General features: G+C 41.3%; 2 protein-coding genes across 3 annotated transcripts; both read left to right on the top strand.

Moving 5' to 3' along the window:
* The first annotated feature begins 445 nt into the window (after nucleotides 1-445).
* trmo (tRNA methyltransferase O) lies at nucleotides 446-5164 on the top strand. Of its 2 annotated transcripts, none has more exons than XM_075464424.1 (6): nucleotides 446-628; nucleotides 730-875; nucleotides 2048-2222; nucleotides 2465-2622; nucleotides 4051-4626; nucleotides 4750-5164. In XM_075464424.1, exons 1-6 carry the CDS (start codon nucleotides 540-542, stop codon nucleotides 5013-5015), a joined length of 1410 nt encoding a protein of 469 aa, XP_075320539.1. In that variant the 5' UTR covers nucleotides 446-539; the 3' UTR covers nucleotides 5016-5164. The 2 variants fall into 2 exon arrangements, with proteins under 2 accessions (XP_075320539.1, XP_075320540.1); XM_075464425.1 differs by having other exon boundaries at nucleotides 4764-5163.
* A 523-nt stretch (nucleotides 5165-5687) lies between these two features.
* Nucleotides 5688-19816, top strand: spag5 (sperm associated antigen 5). Its single transcript, XM_075463077.1, has 25 exons — nucleotides 5688-5787; nucleotides 6689-6759; nucleotides 6847-6975; nucleotides 7065-9301; nucleotides 9395-9587; nucleotides 9741-9857; nucleotides 10056-10148; nucleotides 10235-10369; nucleotides 10499-10618; nucleotides 10701-10793; nucleotides 10965-11099; nucleotides 11207-11300; nucleotides 11416-11563; nucleotides 11717-11767; nucleotides 11993-12167; nucleotides 14608-14741; nucleotides 15450-15618; nucleotides 16184-16331; nucleotides 17110-17347; nucleotides 18505-18637; nucleotides 18751-18831; nucleotides 18942-19079; nucleotides 19215-19289; nucleotides 19455-19535; nucleotides 19637-19816. Exons 2-25 carry the CDS (start codon nucleotides 6721-6723, stop codon nucleotides 19706-19708), a joined length of 5028 nt encoding a protein of 1675 aa, XP_075319192.1. The 5' UTR covers nucleotides 5688-5787; nucleotides 6689-6720; the 3' UTR covers nucleotides 19709-19816.
* Nucleotides 19817-20063: the final 247 nt, after the last annotated feature.

Genomic DNA, 20063 nt, shown 5'->3' with positions numbered 1-20063 from the left:
CCTTTATCTTAAATTGGATAATGATGATTTAATTTTAAGTATTCAGAATGGTTCTGAAATTATATATACATCTGTATGTGTGCTAAATTTAAAGTAAATGCAAATACTATTGATCAGTAACTAAAGTAAACACACTACAAGTACACTTGTTCTACAGTGTCTAAATAAAAGTGTAATGCATCTCTGCTGCCCCCTACTGGCGGTAAATACATTAGCGTATAGTTCTAATAAAAAATATCTAACGATTAATTTTACAGCATGGATGTGTTATTCATGTGTAATGTAAAGCAAATCCTAATATGCTTAATATGATAAACTGAGAGAGCGTTTTAATGTCACAGACGAGCTGTGGGTGGTTGGTTTTACGCGTGAAACACTCCTGGTTGGCCAACAATATAAACGAAAATTTGCTTCCGCATTTAGAAAACTCCCACATGCTTCTTCCGCAGTGTGTTGTTCGTGTCTGCAGACAGTGACTTAAAATTAAAAAGAGCTGCCGCTCAACGCCAAATTACTGAAATCTGACTTAAATCGGGAAGATGAGTCCTCCGTGTGACTGCTGCGGCGAGTACATCAATAAACTGAACCAGCAGGTTTCTGTGATGCGAAAAGAAATCAAGAACCTGAGGTATGTTTACAACCTGATTGCAGACACAAAAGTCTCAAATAACTTGTATAACAGTTTGTGCTCACACATTATAATTGTTTTCTTCCCGCCCCGTTCAACAGGCAGATGCTGGACAGCGCTGTCAGAGCTCATCGCAAACATCTGACTTCTGTTCAGGCCGCTGTGTCAAGGATTGGCTCCTCTGAAGATAAAAAGGAACTAACACCGTCACCGTGTTCACCATCACCACGGGCTGGATTAGAGCAAGGTCCCTATTAAAAGTCTTTATAACATATTTACTCAAAGGTACAAAGTAGAGGATTTAAAAAAATATATATTAAATACTGCAAGATTGCATCAGACCTTATTGACATGAAAGTGGAGTTTATGTAAACATATTGAACGAAATATGATGCACCTGTGGCTGGTTGACAATTTACACAAGCAAATTGTGTATGAACGTAAATTGTGTACTCTATGAATTCTTAAATTAATAGAGTTTTGTTTTGTTCCAAATGTGACAAATTGAAAAGCATGCTGATAAGAATTTGGAATTAAACACAGTTACCTACAATGTACATGTGTACATTCTACACATGTAAAATTTCATTCTACATGTGTAGAATGAAATTGAATACACATGTAGAATTAAAGGGTTGTGTTCAATTGACACAGAAAGTCTGAACAGTAGCGTTGGTAAATACAGAGTGCAGTGATTTTTTTTTTCAGTCATTTAGACCCAATAGAAGCAGGAATTGGCTGCGTTGGGGTTGTTTTCCAGCCCCACACAGCAGATTCAAACACAAAGTCCATTACAAAGTCTCCGCTGCAAAATTGGAAAGGACTTTTTCCCTTCTCGTTTTCACAAGAGCTCGGAAGTAGACGTGTAAACGATGTTGGCAGCTCTGTCCAGCTCTGTTGGCGCGACGTGCCCTCCGGGCGCCTCAGCACTCTACTGCAGATAAAGACAGAGAGGCTGATTCCCAACAAGTTACAGCTCTCTGCCAAGCTGTCTTAACCTGCCACTGTTCCTGAAACACTGCCCCACATCTCCCCTTACAGCTGAGCGGAAAGCACACACCACCAAACCAATGTTTAGTTTAAAAAAAGAGCAGAAAGCAAATGTGTGACATGCTGAAACTGAGGTTGATGTTTTCCATTAAAAGTTCTGGTTGCACATGTCACAGAAAGATGGGTAAGAGGGATTTCATCGTCTATGTTGCATAATATAGCTAAAAATCTAAAAAAAAAAAAGAGAGAGAGAGAATTTGGAGAAATATCTGTGAACATGGTGTGAAGCTGAAAACTCATCTTGTGTGGTTGTAATCCATCCATTAAGTATGGGTTAAGAGCAGGGCTGTTAAATTTGTAACGGAAAAGATCCATCTGTGTTAACGAGTTGGAATTCAAAACAGTTTTATTAATTGTACTATATTACAGGAAACATCCAGACGGTGCCGATTGGTTACATTAGTTCCTGTTTTTCCATGAAGAATGGGACACCTAGGCAGCCCACGGTTTGTGGCCCGTCGCGGGCACAACTGCGACTCCGGCAGAGCGTCTTTAACAACCCCGAGCATGCTCTGGAGGGCCTGGAGCAGTACTCTCATGTCTGGTAGGTTACACATAGTCGTTGGTCCGTTGCATTTTCACCTTTTCCCTTTATGTATATATGTATATATATATATATATATATATATATATATATATATATATATGTATATATAAAAACAGAATTTGAAAAATCGTAATTTTTTTTTGTGAAGCTTCAATCAAACATTTGTTTCATTTTACCACCACTGTGTATCAACTGTTTATTTCTTGTCACCTTCTTTCTCCTTTTTCGAATCTTCCCAGGATCATTTTTCTCTTTCACAAAAATGGGCACCTGAGCTACAAAGCCAAAGTGAAGCCTCCTCGACTGAACGGTCAGAGAGCCGGTGTGTACTCGACACGCAGTCCACACCGACCAAACGCCTTGGGCCTGACGCTCGCAAAGCTGGACAAAATTGAAGGTGAGCTTCATTAAAAGGTTTGATATGGAACAGCAACGTTTTGCAGCCTGTGTGATTGTGTTAATGTTTCCAACAATTTTCAAATCCAAAGAAAGATTTTATATCATTAAGTGTAATTGTACTTGGTAACACAGCATTTTCACTGCCACACAGCATGATTTCTTTCTTCCATTAGCTGCTGCGCAACTCATTAATGCCAAAGAGAGCTGGCTTCCTACAAAGTCTGACCAGTGACTCCTACTAGCCTCCAAATTAATGTGTGTGCTAATGTTATAAACATTAAGGGGACCTTTAACACACTCGTAGTATGGATGTTCTGACTATGAGTAACACCACTGAGATGCCCCATTGCTGTCTGCCACATAACGCTAGCTACGGTAGCTGTGTAGTTAGTTGACTTGTTTAGTGAGCAACATAACATTAGATAACGTTACTCAGGCTATTTCTTTCGTAAGAAATGATGTAACTTGAGGATGTGTCATTCACTGCCTTTAAATGGAACATGTGAGCTTGTAATTACCAGACAGCAAGTCATGCATACAACCTGTGAACTGAGGGGGGCATTTTTTTTGGATTCCTCTCAGACACTTTGTAAACACAATAATAATAATAATAATAATAATAATAATAATAATTACATAATTAGCAGAGCACAGCAGCCTTTCACCAATTTTAACATTACACACCAAAGGAGGCTTGGTTCCTCTTAAAAAGAGAAAAGCTTCCTCTAAATGATAATTTGCAGATTTTTTTTTTTTTTTTTTTTAAGGGGTTACAATATTTTGACACTATTCTGTTTTTTCTTCACATTTCATATCGCGAATTATGTATGAAATGAGCAACAAAATAGGGTTTTTCTCTCTTTCAATTTCTCTCAAGTTTTCACTGCTCTCTGGCTAGAAATGCCTGGCAAAATTTTAAGAGACTCCCCAAAAAACTTGCCCCCCCCCTGCAAACCTCATGTCTTATGAAGAAGAACCAAGGCCCCTTTTAATCTGTGAAGAGAGCAAAAAGCTTATCCAATGAGGGGATAACATGGCAGCCACACATAGGTTGTGCCATTGTCTGTTGACTGCTCCTGCAGACCCGTTGCTCATCTGTTCTTCTTCTTCTTTCAGCCTCTCCCTTTATCAGGGGTTTCCCACAGTGAGTTGATCTCGCATCATTGATTTGGCACATTTTTTACGCCGGATGCCCTTCCTGACGCAACCCTCACCATTTTGTTGCTCATCTGTTGCATCCCACAATTTTTTAATGCTCAACGCCCTCCTGTAATGTTAGTCCCATCTACATGGGGCTTTTGATGGTCAAATTTCTAACACCTTTAACCATCCGTCAGTCTAAATGTTCTACTATCAGATGTGATATTAATTGGAGAATAAGATAAATATGTTTTGAAAGACACAAGTCTATTTCTTTATTTTCTAGGTGACACAGTACATCTGTTGGACATTGATATGATCGCTGGCACGCCTGTCCTGGACATCAAACCCTACATTCCTCAGTATGACTCCCCTGACACCAGGATTAATCTGGACTTACTCCAGCAGGACTCAGACACAGACCAACAGAATGGAACGATCATGTCGCTCAACAAGGAGACGAGCATCCTAAACCTTAATGAAGACTCAGACACAGACGCTCAGTTTAACATAAAAAGAATGGAGGATGATGTGGGGATTCTCGCCTCAGAAGATAAATCTGAAACTGGCATCAGTGAACAGTTTCTTCAGTCAAAAGATCTTCGCAATTTTCTGGTAGAGGTAGAGACCTTTGTGACCCAGGAGGACACGTCACAACATGGTTGTGAGAGCAAGTCCCGAGTTTCCGATTCTGCAAAACCTAATCCATCAGCGCTCAACGTGGACCACCCCTGCTATGGAGAAGAGGCCTACACAACCATTGCTGGCTGGATTAGAGAGCCTCCTGTTGCCAGTTTGGATGTGCGCTTCACTCCGCATGCTGAGAAGCAGCTGGCAGAATTCCTTCCCTCACACCTGTCAGGTAAGACCCACAGTTAGCAGAGCCGAGGCTCATGTATTTCTCGCCACAAGAGGGTGCCGTTGTGATTGAGATTAACTGGAGAGCAGTCATCCATAACAGAGCAGAGAAAAAAACCCAAAACAGTTTCTCTCACACAGGACCCTCTGAAAGTGACAGACCCGGCTTTAAGTTTCTGCGTAGTCCAGAGGAGGCTGCAGCTGCCATCAAGGGCGTGCTGTCGGCAGACCCCAGGTCAGTGTACAGGAGGAGTCGCTGCAGAGACAGACTCTTCTTCTTCACCCTCGACACGGCTGACATCACCTGCTGGTTTGGACAAGGTTTCGCTGAAGTACTGCAGGTCCGACCTGTTGAGCGCCACTTTGCCTCAGTGTGAGAACACGTTTCAGTGAAGGCTTTGGGACTGGAGAGTGTCACAAAGAGATTCTGTCAAATGTTCCTCGCCTTAATATTTTTATGCAATTTCTGTGTGGACAAACTTGTATTTGGACATTAGATTAATCAAATAAAACATTTCAAAACTTTTTTTCTCCCCCTTTTTTGTTGTATGCACTTAAGATAGAAAGCTAAGATGGTGTGTAAATGATGTATCTTAGAAATATCACTTCCTATTTATGATTCTGGTACAAATTTTTTACAAGCTATCAACCTTTTAAAGCATGGCCTTAAAAACGCCCTCGGAGAGAATCATCAATAATCAGATTTGAAAAAGCCCCACAACCTTTAGGACAAAATTACCTACCCTGTGTGCTTTGCTGAAGAGACACTTTGGGGGGAATTTTAAAATGTGATAGTTTTCTGTATACCCTTTACTTGTTAAGAGCAAGATAAGTAAAGCAAAAATACATAGTTTTTAGCTCTGTTTAATCAAATGTAGAGAATATGTATTGATGTAGATTAGATAATATGTACATATATATATACGTACATACACACACACACACATACACTGCTGTAGTGACATTATAGTCCTGTTGAGGGCAGCAATGAGTTGTAGGTAAGGACCTGTTCACCCAGTGGGTTTCTTAACAGAAGAAGAGAAATGGACCAATAGCGCCGCTGACACTTGTGTTTTTGAATGAAACGCGGTTGATGGCAGCCTAGTAAAACACTTGTTTACTAATTATTCGTCTTTATTCGAGGTTGAGTGGTTACATTTGGAAGGTAATGTATTTTTTATTATGTTTAACTGTCTGTTTCCGACAAGTAAGTGTTCGTAAGTTGCCTTTGTAAGAGGTTCACAGACTAACTTGGACTAACGTAAGTTGCCTCAGCTAACGTCTGTGTAATGCTCTCTTGACTGATTAGTTGCTTTCTACGTCACTTTTGTAATTCTAAGCAACATGTTGTGTGTTAAATAAAGTGCCTTTTTATTATGGTGTTTAATACATTTTTGTACATACGCGTCTGAAAGTTAATTCTAGTCATCTCCCAGTTCCCGAAAACTAGTATCGGGAGGTATGATTCATCAGGAAGCTAGCTTGTTGACGTTGACTGTTATTTTTAAAATACTGGCTTAAATGACGAATTCACATTTTCAAGCTTGTTTTCACATAGTAAATTCCTCTTTGAACAAATAAATAGTTTTCTGACACTGGGTTTGAACCAATTTGTTCGGAAGGAAGTGTTGGGGAAACAAACAAATTTAAAATATATATATTTTTTTTAGTCAAATTAAAAATCAACAGTTAAGCTAATGTGACAGTGTAGCTGAAAGGCTCCCTTTCAAAGCTAGTCGTTTTCTCTTTGTTGCTATTCCTTCTCTAAGAGCTCAGCAAAGAAAAACTGAACTGTGGCTTCTGAAGCCTCGTGATTTTACAGGAGGAGCGCTGATGATTTCATTCCTCCATGTCTTATGACAGAACTTAAGTACAAAGTATTTTGTAGGACAGTGTGAGCAGGAAGAAAGGTTAATGCAAGCAAAATGGGGTTACATTTTTATTTGGATATCTCAGAATTGGTGTGAACCCATTTTACAGTCAGATGCCCGAGCACTTTACTGCCCAGCAGATTAGTTGCATCAAAAAGCAAAATTAGGTCTGATAACCTGTCCTCCTCTTCACAGTCGTACATGAAGTGTCTGAGAACTCCAGAGTAATGTCTTCCAGGAAGTCAAGTTCCAGTGGGGAAAGCCTGGTAAGACTTTTGTATTCTATCACGAACACAGTCAACTTATTGGTGAGCATCAAATAACCATGATTAATTAAACTTTGCTCATATTAGCCCCACAGCAGATATGGAGAGCGCACTCCTCTCAGAAGCCTGGGCAATGAGATTCAGCACCTGTCAACTCAATCATCAAGACTCAAGTCAAAACCACAGTTTGATACCGATGCTGTGAAAATGACAATGGTGAGTTTTTAGGAACATTTAGACATTCTCCTTCTTTTCAGCTTTTTTTTGTGGCTTTTTCTTACTTGTCTCTCGTTTATTTCTCTCAGGTTGACATTCCTTTCTGTGACCCAGAGCCCCCTGTGCATTCTCCTTCATTTTCCAAAGTGATACAAACCAGTCCTCCCCCTACTGATACTACCCAGATGGCTTGTGGGCTTGGAGATGTAACATTTAAATCCTTTATTTGTGCTGGTGGCGAGGTGGAGATTTCAGAATTGTCAATGTGTGCAGAAGAGAGGATTATTCTTCCAGAAGACGCAGCTTCATGTAACAGTGGAACAGAAGATACCGTCATCTCTCACAGTGTGATGGAGCAGTCGGGCTGTGATCACGTAGAGCATCCCTATCACAATCCTGACGTCAAAGAGCCCTATTCTGTTGACATCCGTGCGCCAAGTCTCTGTGAAATGCCTAACCCTGCACTCTCTTTTGGTCAGGTGGATGATAAAGAAACCACACAGGTTCTTCTCTCCGACTGCAGTGAAGAGAAACAAGTTACTTTGAGATCTTTTGTCTGTGATGGAGGAGAGGTGGAAGTTTCAGATGCCACAAGAATGCAAGATGAGACTATTCTTCTGCCCATGGCAGACCTTCATGATCTGTCACAAGACAACAGTACAAATTTAACTGACTGCTCTGATGACCATGCCCAGCTGTGTCAAATGCAAAATGCTGATCATCAAAATGGGATCGTTCCTGTCAACGGCACCTTTTTTGGATCCCCAAATGGGGTTGAAAATGGGTCTGAAATGCCAGCTAATGGACTGAGTGATGTAACCTTTAAGTCATTAAACTGCACCGGAGGTGAGATTGAAATTTCAGGAGGCTCCAAACTTGCAGATGAGACTGTCCCTTTACCATTTCATCACACTGTTTCCACCAGTGAGTCATTCAATTACAGTATGGATCCAAGCGTTTTAGCTGAAGACCATGATTTGCAAAACTCTAATGATCGTATAGATCATCCATACTGTAACATTAAAAATGATTCCTCACCAACCTGCAACCTTTCCATGACCCAGAATCCATTGCCGTGCTGCACTGAAGCTGTAGGAGTTGAGCAGAAAAGCATGATAGTACCTAATTGTCTCGAAGCGGAGCATGTGGCATCCCGCTCTGTCATTACAGCTGGAGGTGAGGCTGAAAAAACAGACGATACCCAGGTGTCAGAGATGACCTCTCCTCCATCTCAGGACCAGGGTGTAAACTGTCAAACCCTGGTTGAAAATGTTTCTACTTCATTTACACAGGATTGTATTCAAGGCGACTATGAACAACCCGACGACCACTTGGAGAATGGGGAGGTTGTGGCTGATGCTGAGCTCCCAGTTAAATGTGCATCTTCCCCGTCTAACGTGTCTTTAAAGATTTTGGAAGAGGAAACTCCAAAGTGTCATATGCATGTAATACCAGAGAATACAATATGTCCTGAAGACAGTGCATTGCCTGGGGTGGCCTGTACTGCTGATGTGCCCAACTGCAGCCATCTTGTTGCTTCAACAGAGAGTTCTATGCACATCGGAGTGCAGCAACATCAGGGCGATTATGTATCGCAAGCGTTTCCCTCAAGTGGACCCCCTGAATCCAGCAAGGCAAAAGACAGTGCTCTTGGTTCATCTTCAGAAAGGCTTCCTGCAGAGGACCACCAAGATGTTTTAAAATTCCTGGCAGAGTGTCCCGCAGTTGCCTCAGCCTTGCAGTTGAGAATCCTCAGTCCTGTTGTCAAGAGAGCCTCTCTGTCTTTATTTAAGGGTCATGGGGGTTTGATTCAAGACCAGTTCTTTGCTTATGATTCTGTTCTCGAGGCTGACAGAAGCTTGGTGGCTCCCGTTAACAATGACCCTGTCGGGTTGTGGGCGCAGCACCTTGAAAGCCCCATGCCCCGTCCTCTGTTCAACTCCACAGCACTGCTTAACTCTGTCACAAAACAGGATGACGATTCGGGGAAGAAGCTCTGTGAAGTGCCTGAGGTTGAAAAGCCTGATATGGATAACCCATTGATTCCCGAGGGTCAACTTCAGCAGCAACTTCAGCAGATGTTAGATTACCTCATATTGGTGTCTGGAAAAATGGGCGCTTCTGTTTTCCCTGCCTCTGCTCTCCCTCCTGCTGCCTCCATGGCCCCATCACAGAGAGCTACTCCTGTAGAATCCCACAGTGTTTGTGTGGGCACCAGTCCTGTGAAACTGATAGACCACAGCCTCAATACATCTGGTGTTTTTGAGAGGAAGAGGGAATTCTCTGTTGTTGATTCCTGCACTGTGACTGACCCCCTCCTGTGGAAGTGAGTGTTTTTCTTTCTAAAAATGTATTTACTTCAATGATTTGGCTTTAAGCTGCCTCTCACTATTCTTCCTTTCTTTCAATGTGGCCTCAGTTTACCTCCAGGCATTTTAGAGCATCTTCCCAGAACGGAGCTGGAGCAGAGGCTGAGGTCCAGCATGATCATGGTTGAAGCCCTGGTGCAACAGCTGGCTTCAGCCAGGGCTCAAGGATGTGCGTCTGCAGGCCCTGCTCCTTCAGACCTCCGAGAGAAACTAGTGCAGACAGATCACACTGAACTCAGTCAGGTATGAGCACATATTGCCCACAGTGATGCTGTAACATGTAGTAATAAAATGTCATGTTACCCTGTGGTAATGCCTCATAGAGTTCCATTGATTTTATTTTTCATACAGTAGGTGCCATCATTTTTAAGTAGTTATTTGTTGTGTTTTCCATAGACCACAATGTACAGAGACCTGTATATGGAGGCTCTGAGCAGGATTAGCGAGTTGGAGCATGATGGAAGTTCTCTGAAGAACCTGATGCAGTGCATGCAAGACATGAGGGCGACTTTGGTGAGACATCAGCGGTCCCATGACCCCTGGTTTATGTTGCTTAAATTTGGCAAAATTATGTTTAAAGATTTCTATCTTAAGATTTCTATCTTTATATATATCAGTATATGAAGAAAGTTTTTTTTTTTTTTTCAATTCTTTAAATTTAGAAGCACGATTGTGTTCTTTAATAAAAGCGAAGTGCGCGTATCCCAACAGGAATCTTTGAGTAGTGACACAGATGCTGCTCTCTCTAACATGAGAGCGATGGGTGACGCTGTCAAAGAGGACCATCAAAGCCTTGTTTCACACGTATGTAAACATGTCTTCCATATCTGACGACCTCAGGCAACACTTTTTTAGTAAGTAAGTTATTATGCATTCTTCTGTGGTTTTAGTATGGACACATGAAGTCTCTTCTTGAGAAATCAAAGGAGACGCAGACAAAAATGAAGCAGAAGGTAAAAGAAGTTCTTCACCAAAGAAATGACATGAGGAATCAAATGGAAGAGGCCTTGACAGCTAAGGAGGCTGTAAGCACAATTTTTTTTTTCAGTTTTTGTGCTATTATGGTGTATTATTTTTATTGTGCTACATGTGATATTTTTGAAGCATTTCCCATTCCAGGAGTATTATCTGTGTGTCGTGTCGTCTGTTCACAGGCTTTCAGTGCGATGGAACAACTGAGGACGCACTGTGCTGCAGAAATTTCAACGCTGGAGAAATGCGTGGGCTCTCAGCAAGAACTCCTGACTGCTCTAAACCAAACCTACCCAGAGCAGGTACACAGATCAGGCAAAGTTTAACGACTCTGCGGTACAGTCATTTATCTATCTCAGTATCTCATTTTCTCTCCCAATGCAGGTTGGATTAAACGAGGCCTGCGATGAAACACTGGGTTCAGCCTCTGAGCTTTTGTCCCAAACCATGAATGACCACTACAGTTTGATGAATGAAGTATGTTTAGTGTTTTAACTGTAGACTATGTACACACCCGAGGCATGTCGCTATACCTATAAACTTGTTTCCGAAGCAGCACACCTTTGAATGTGGACAGTATTCATAGCTCGGTCTTAAATGTAAACAGGTTCATAATGCTGTTGCTTTTGTGTGGCCACCTTCTCACAGCTCTGCGCCGTCAGAGGCCTTTTGAAGAGAGCTGCTCCCATGCTCCTGACGCTAAATGAGAAGGCAGCTACTGCTTTAAGAGAGAGAGATGAACATATTTCTGAAAGAGACCGAGCCATTGAAGAGCGAGAGCAGGTCAGTTGCTTCTAATTTCAGTTGGACCAGCGTTCCCTGCGCCTCTTTTCTACTTGTCTCATAAATAGTCGAATTATTACCCTTCCAACAAGCGTGCTACTCCACAGATTGAAGAAGAGTTGAACGAAACTCATTCGAATCTCCAAACTGCCAGACAGCAGATTGGTGATTTAAATCTGCAGGTGATGATTCTGACATCAGGTAAATAAATTAATATTTTGAGTGTTCTTTGGTTATTTTATTTACTCTTTCTTAAAAAAAAAATCATCATCAGCCCGAAGATAAGCATTTCTAAACAGTTCTCGTTACATTTCAGAGATGGGTGTTCTGCGACAGAAGCTAACGGAGAAAGAAGAGGCAGCGCGTCAGCTAGAGATGAAGGCGACAGAGTTGTCCTCCACCGTTTCCTCCACCTTGGCTTCCTACACTTTCTTGGAGCAGGCCCTGGCTGCTGAGAACACAAAGTACGACCGCCACGCCGGGAGGGTTTATTGATGGAATAAATACGATTCAGAATTGAATCAACAAATGCTGCTCCACAGTTTACGTGTTCATAAAATCCCAGACGCATAAATGCTCTGCGGCGTAACATGTTCTTAAAACGGTTTCTTTTCCAGGCTGCAGCAGTCATGGAAAGACATCCAGCAAGCCAACGAGAGAGCAAATCAGTAAGCGGTGTCAATATTGGCATTTAAGTACAAAGCAAGCACGGTCCAGTTTTGTAAAATCGGAGCGTGTATAAGGAAATGTGTTTTTTGGGAGCGTTTAAACTGTTTATGATGCCAGATGAATAGAGTTGACGGGGAGTTTTGTTGTATTAGGCTCCTTGCAACATCTTTACAAATATTCCAGTAGGTCCACCAACTACTTTTGCTGTATTTGATTTTATCCAGGCTGGAGGCATCTCTGGGTGAGTCAGAGCAGCGTGCGTGTGAGTTGAGTCAGACTCTAGCTCAGAGCGAGGAGCAGCTCAGCCAGCTGCAGAACCTCTCGCAGTCTCAGAGGCTCCAGATCCAACAACTCCAGGATGCTTGTGCACAACTCGGCGGCGTGCGGGAAATGAACGAGGTTAGCTTGTGATGTATATTGGTCAATTTTATGGTGGCTTTTGGATTTTTTTTCTTTCTTTTTTGAAAGTCTATTGTGCCCCATTACTTTCTCTTGTGAATAATTCTTATTGCTCTTAAAGGCTGAGTGCAAATTAATCTTTTGTATATTCTAAGGAGCAGTTTTACTATCTCTTTGTGTCAGGCACAAGCTGTTTTGGTATTAATGATATTACACCAGATATTTATCATGGATGTAAATTGGTAATGAAGCCCCTAAAAAGGCATGGACACAGTGTTGGATATGTATTTATGAGTCTCGGAGTGATTTACTGAGCTTGGATCACATTTTACTTAAAAAAACAACAATAAAAAACAAGTCTTAACTGTTGTGCTTGACATGGCTGATGGTTGCTGTTCTTATGGTGCTCACACCGGACGGAGCTGTCAGAACGTCTGTCAAACCACGTTATTCTTAATTGACTGGAAGAAATCTTTAGAAGGCTTTCAGTCTTTAAGCAGGACTCAGGGCTTTTGTACCAAAACATTTTGCAGCTCTTGTTTTGTTTCTTTAAAAAAAAAAAAGTTTTGTTTCATTTTCACCTGCATTGTATTCGAGGGCAAAGGAAGGCAGGTATATAACGGTTAAAAACAGCTGTCTACAGACATCAGGGGGTGGTACGTAGGCTGCTGATACAGCTGGCTGTTTAGTTAGTCCAAAACGTTTTCCTTATTATCATTTGGCTACACGTGAGGCTTTACCTTCTTCTCCTCGCTTATATGCTACCTGATTCTCACGGAGAACTCTGAACCAAAGAGTGCATTGATTTGTGCATTGAAACCTGAACAGGTACTCAGGCTCAGGTTTACGTCCTGTTTTATAACAAGAAACAAGCTGCATCTGAGTCACTCATCTCCTGATTATCAGCAGACCTGCTATTTTGTTGCTATGCATTGATTTGCGCTTTCCCTGGTAGACTGCTTTGATCATTATTGACATGAGCTGGTTGCAGCTATGATTGTAACTGGAGGTTTTAGGACTCGATATGCACAGAATGGGCTGATATTAGCCGCATTCGGACTGTAGGAACCTTTGGCAGTTCTTATAACCTTTTAATCCACGGGGCCGTTTTCTCCCGCATTCGGACATACAGGAACTCGGGACCATCGTCCTCAGTTCCTATAACCATCTTAGCTCCTTCTCCGAGGCTGGGTCTGTTCAGGGTTCTATAGGAACACATCTGACGGAGGTGTTTGGTGGTCGGTAGCTACGCCCCATGTCATGCTGTCACGGCACAACCTGCGCGTGTTTAATAAGTTAAACTTACACGTTGTCTCCTTTGTCTGCGGCGCTCTGCTCTCCTTTCTTCATGAAACAAAGAAGTATCGCCTGCGCTCAATCCTTCATGTCCTGCCTCTTTCTGTGAGCTCTTCCAGCCTCGATTTTAGACGCCCGATGTGATCGTCCATGATTAATATCACCATCATACAGACCATGACCATTTTTCTTCTCTCCTTCCTTTTCGCGGGTTTTGTTTTGTTTTGTTGTTGAGTGTGGCGCTAAAGTAACACGTCACTGACGCAGACGGCTGCGCCGCATCAGTCCCGACTCATGTGCGAATGCAAACTGAAACAGTTCCGCTGGGGAAGGGCAGTTATCAAAATGCAATTCGAGGAGCACCGCTCTTAGAACGGCTCTGTCCGAAAGCGGCTATTGATATGTTTATTTGAGACAGAAGCCTAGACGGAGTCTATGCACTGCCCCACATTGAGATAAGATTTTTCCAATTTAAAGTACTGCAGTGTAACACTGAGGGTAATCTGTTGGAAGAAATGCAATATATTTGTAACTGTGTAATCGGTAGAGTACGATCATATGAAAAGGAGAACTGTTGTGTTTTTATGACCTTTGAATGAGCAGTTTAGCCCCAAAGACATCATGTCAGCCTCCTTTTCTCTTTCCCATAATGCACTGCTTATTAACTACGTTAACCTGGAAAAGACAAAGCAAACATTGGCTTTGGAAGCGCGTCCTTCATGTTAAGTGTGTAGTTTGGGGTGAGGTGGGAAGACATTTAGTAGATTACAATTTCCGCCACTAGATATCACCTCATCTTACACATCAAACCTTCTAATAGTTAGACAATTTTTTTTTTTTTTTACTGTGTGTCAGATGTACTCACAGAGCCGTTAATGTATCTGAGCAGTTTCCCAAAGAAAAGTGTATATGGAGAAAAACGCTGAGTGTAATCCTTCCTCAGGGTGCAGGGAGCTTTAAGTCTTTTTTATTTCACTTCCATTTTCTTTCTTAATCCCCCTAAAATAGTTAACTCTGAAGAGCACATCTACTGCAATTTGTCCGACTGTTGATCTGAAATGTTAGACTTATTCATCATGACAGCATGTGATGTTGATTAAACTGAGAATTTCTGAGTTTAACCCGTTCCCTTTGTGTGCCTTAGTTTCTGCAGATGGAGAATGAGTTGGCGAGGGAGCAGGTGACTGAGAGCGAGCGTAAGCTGAGTATAAACCTGCAGGGGCTTAGGGAGAGAAACATCCAGTGTGAAGACCTGAATGGGGAAGTTTGTAAACTTCAGTAAGTTTAAGTTAACCGCACTCCTGTCTTCTTTCTTTTTTAGCCTTTGCCTAATTTGATATTCTTATTTATGTGTCTATCACAGTATTTCCACGGTATATTTCTTTTCTTCTCTTGTCATGTATCAAAATCGATTTGCACTTTCCAATGTGATGCAAAGGATGATCAATCCTGTATCTTAATTATTTCCATAAGTAGAACTCACTGTTTCAACTAGCAGTTTTGGGGCCAACAGCAAAAATCTCGCTGGTCGAGGCAGATTGTGTCTCATGCAGTTTTGTAGATGAGTCGAGATGATCCGTCTTGACAAACTGTTTGATGCCAAAACACAACAGTTCGGAACATCTCTGTTCAGACAGCTGTGGGCAGATTTGAGTGTGATTTTGGGTAATAATGGCAGTTCCTATATGCTTACTGCCCCTATCCTTGTAGCGAGTTGAGTGGTTAAAGTTCACTCTTCATAGACTCCAGACTCCATAGATTCTCCAAATCCCTCATTTAGTGATTGATTTTTAGTTGATGTTTTTAGTTCACTCTGGAGCTCTGATTTCTTTGTTGTTTAATTTAGAGTTAATATAGAGTGTTTAATTTGTGTCTTTTAAAAAACAAAACAAAAACAAACATTTAAATAAATGTACTGATCTTACCACAAATTATGCAGAGGTTGTTTTAACACGCTGAATGATGGCGAATGTGTGTGTGTTGCAGGCTTGAGAACAAGAATTTGCGTGAAGAACTGGAAACCACAAGATCCACAGCCGACGCAACGCAGCTGGAGCTCAAAGAGAAGATGGCTCAGGCGGTCACTGAAATCACTTTGCTGCATCATACTCTGCGAGGACTGGCCAATGAGCTACAAGCTGCTCTCGACGTCCAGGTAACGTAGAGTATTGTAGCACAACTTGCTACAGGAAATCTTGAGCAGTGTTTACTACGTTGTTTGACAGACTGTAGCATGCACTCATGTTTACATAATGTAGATGGAGCAGCACGCAAAGAGTAATGGTTTCAAAGCTAAAAAACAGTCATTATGGATATGTAGGAGCCTTCTCTGCCATCGTAAGTGATTTAAAAACAAGAATGTGTGTTCCATAGCAAACTTTTTGCAGTATTTCATGTGGAAATGCATCAGCTCTATTTAATACACGTGTTTAATAGTCTTTGTCCATGAGTGAAAACAGGCTTTTGGAGCACATATCATTCATTTATTAGAAAGGCTTAAATGTTCAATCTCTGGTTTCAAACCTCATCATGGTTTATATCATCTGTTTTATATCTGTGTTATTTTATTTAGTGCGTTTTTAATGTGTTGTAAAGTGTCCTTGAGTGTTGAGAACGGCGCTTTAAAAAAAATAAAATGTATTATTATTATAATACGGATGCAGTATACCATGTACCGCTGAAAGCACTTTCAATATTGGTAGACATGTCTCTCCCTCCAGAAACAAGACCCACAAAAGGATAAAGAGTCTCAACTATTCCACAATGTGGAGGGTCACCAGCCCTCCAGCTCCTTTGTCGACGGCATCAAGATGGCGTTAACTGCCGAGGAGAAGGAAGACGAAAAAACGGACACGCCTACTGGATCAGGTACTTACTCTCGCCTCATTTGTCAGTTCTCTTCACAGAAAAACTAAACATATTAGTTTATATGCTCATAAAAGCACCAACTCTGACAGTTTCTGCATTTCTAAACACAACTAGCAACTTTGAATAGAAAAAGTGATGCTTGGTAAACCCCTACAGGCCTGAATAGGTAAAAATGTATCCATCGGTTTTGATGCCTTATTAATATAAAATAAGCTTCAGTTTAACCCTCCAAACATGTATTTCTGCAGAGGGTGAGAGCTGATCTAATTATGTACTTTTCCATTTGCGTGTATTTTTTTTATTTTTTATTTTTTGGACTGGTGAAAACTAGCATCACTGAGTGCCTTTTGAAAATAAAAATAAAAAGCCCATGATAAGTATCACAGTATTCGTTTTCAGTCTTATGACCTATGGTCCTCTGCTAGTATCTTCCACCATTTTTAAATCACTATAACTTCAGAGTGATTTTGAGACGGTTATTGATCTGCTCTGCTAGCATCTGGGGACAAGGAGCTTTAGAATTGAACAGCGTGCAACTGCATAGGAAAAAAATCTAACAAAATTTCATAAGGTAATCGCTTTTTATTGCCAGGTATGTGGACACACACGAGGAATTTGACTCCGGTTACACCTCGCTTCTCTTAAGTGCAAAAAGTACAAAAATAGACAAAAAATAGGTTAAGGCTAAAAGTAGAAAGTGCAAATTGGTGCATGGTGCAAGGATGATAGTAAAATCGGTGAACAAGTGAAATTGTACGTTTTTTTTTTCCCCTTTCAGATGCATCGGAGCCACAGAGAGAAACTTTGTTCAGTGAGACGAGCGCCTTCACCCGCATCTCAGCCCTCACTCCAAAACAGAATATGGACACAGTCGTGGTTAAAGAAGAGGAAGAAGAGCAGAGCAGTGTGACAGAGCTGCTCTCTGGCCTGGGCAGCACTGTCACAGAGCTCATCAGCACGCTGAAGACGGTACAGCAGCGCAAAGACGCTCAGCTGCAGGAGCTGCACAGCTCCATGTGAGTGTTGGTGTGTATGGTGGGGGTGGGAGGTCATTCTTTAAATATTCACTGACGTGTTTAAGGTTACAGTTATCTGCTTAGATTGATTAAAATTTCATAGATCGTTTTTGTCCAGCAACTTTAAAAAGATCAACTTACTTGTTCAGTAATGAGATACCAAGATCTTTCCAACACAATCAGAACTAACTGTTGTTTCTTTTTGGTTTGTGATGTTAAGATTAGTATACGGGACTGACATTTTGTTCAGCAGGAAACTTACTGAAGTTGGATTTACTACTCGGATCTGATTTAAAAAAAAAAAAATAAAAAATAAAAAAAAAATAAAAATAATAAAAAAAAATATATATATATATATATATTAAGAATTTGATTTGTTAACATTACTCTTTTTAACGTGGCCAATATCAGATTTCAGTGTGAACGGCTCACCATACTGAACCAACGCGCATGTGCAAAAAAACAACGTCGTCATGATGCGCATGAGCCAGAAACGGCATCACTAGATACAGGAATTATCCTCCCCCAAATGCTTATATGCTTATAAAGACCGGCACCTCGCTGGTCCTCCACTAGTTAACGTCTGTGCTCTCGTCCGTCATGTGTGGTGACTTCGTCTGTGCAGAATTGGGACAAATGTTGATCGAGAGTGACGCATGAATTCCGATTTGAATGTATGGACTGAGGTTGCATTGCAAAAAATGCAATCTGTGTCCGATTTGTGACCACATTCCATATGACCTGTGCTGCTCTCACTGTTGTGAGAACATCAGATCTGAGTCACATGTGAGAGAAGAAAAAAACAATCTGATTTGGGTCACCCTCAACACGCAGTCTGAACGTAGCCTAAATGTAATAAGGATGAATTAAACGGTCTGTGCTTTATCTTTTTATTCGTTTTGACTCCTGACCTTTTTATAGGTTATCGGTAAAGATTAAGAAATCTAATAAAACGGATGCTTTAGAAATAATGAAGTATATCTCCTCGAATTGTCACTGTATTCCTTTTAACGTTCGAGTAAAATATCATTTTTATGGCCTAAGAAACGTATTTGTATAGAAAATTTGTAAACGTATTTCTTTACAAAATTAAAAAACAATGCACATCATGCATTTTTTTTTTTCCCTTTTTAAAAACTTGTCGTGTGCTTTTCAAGCTGTGGCCTGCAGGTGGAGCAACAGGCCGCGAGCAACCGACATCAGGCTGAGGTGTCTGAGCTGAAGCATCAACTCAGCCGTCTGAATAATGTGGTTAAAAGAGGAAATCGGGCTCTGCTGCAGAACACTCAGGTGAGGCCTCCTCAGTCCTGACCACATCTGTGTGATGCCCAACCAAGTTAAAGCCGGTACAGAGGACTGCTGACTGTCGTTAATGTTCTTCTTTTTTTTTTTCTTCCCCACAGGATGAGAAAACGTTGACTCAGTTGATGGCAGATGTTCAAGAGACGCAGGAAATTCTAAATAAACACAAGACTGGCAACAGTGTAAGGCAACAGATGCGAATAACCGTTTAAAAAAAAAAAACTCTTCCGGGAGAGGCCTTTCTTCAAATGTTTGTATTAATGTTAATTTTCTTTTTAAAATTTCCCCCCAGGAATTGAAAAAGGATGTGGCTGAGCTTCGCCGCGCTCTTCAGGAGTCGAAAGTTGAGTCTCAGTTCCTTTGGGAGGAGTTGCGGAAAGATGGCGGTCAGTCGGCTAACATGGAAGAGAAGATCCAGTTACTGAAAGAGGTAACCGTATTCATTATGCGATCGTTGGTTAATAACCAATCCTTTCCTGCATCTCGTAATTTTCAGTCTGGTCTCGAGGAACATTTGGCACCTTTTAAACGTTGTCGTCCCTTATATCTTGGATTTGATCCCCAGGTGGAGAGATTAAAGTCAAGTCTTCAGGAAGCGGAGCAGGCCAGAGTTAAACTCCTTGAACGGGCTAAGAGACACGTAAGCACAAATCATATCGTATTCCTGACTAGATGCCAACACCTTTCTTTATTGTCTTAAAAAAAATTAAAAATAGAAAGGTAAAACATTTGAGGGTCCCAATTCGGTTATTTTGAGACGGTCCACTAATCCAGGTTGTTCTTGATGGTTTATCGTCTCTTACAGCAAATCATCCATCAGACAAACCAACAGAAGAGTGAGAACGAGCTTCAGATTTTAAACCACATGATCAATAAAGTCAGAGAGGTGAGAGATATTTAGATTCCTTTTCCTCCTTTTAACTCTCTTTTCATCTTCTGTCGGTAATGTGTTTGGATTATTGACTTCTTTTCCTTTTCATCGTACAGACTCTGCTGGCTCTGCCCGAGGTTGTGAAGCACTGTGAACAGCTCCAGCAGCTGGCTGAATACATCGGCTGACGTGTTGATGATTGTCCGCAGTGTTTTGTTTATTTCTGTCTGATGTGTTTTAGGTCGTCATGACTGTAAGTGTTCTTATCCTCGTATGATTAAAATTGTTAAGTCTTAGATGTTCTTTGTCCCATATTCTGCTGCATTTTTGTAACCGGGATAGTGGGGGGGTTACGTGATTGTTTTCAATTAGCATCCATCAGTCTTCATATCAACAAGTGGACCGCGTAGACACAACAACATACAGTCGGGTGACGACTTTAAGGGAAAAACCTGAACCCTTTACTTCTAACAATGGGAGATTGGGAATCAAACAATGCCTTGCTTTGCTGACATTGTTTGAGTCCACTTAGAGAGAAAAGGG

Source organism: Odontesthes bonariensis, chromosome 4, assembly GCF_027942865.1.
Source record: "Odontesthes bonariensis isolate fOdoBon6 chromosome 4, fOdoBon6.hap1, whole genome shotgun sequence".
NCBI lineage: Eukaryota > Metazoa > Chordata > Actinopteri > Atheriniformes > Atherinopsidae > Odontesthes > Odontesthes bonariensis.
The sequence above is the reverse complement of the archived record's forward strand: the minus strand, read 5'-3'. Positions and strand labels throughout refer to the sequence as shown.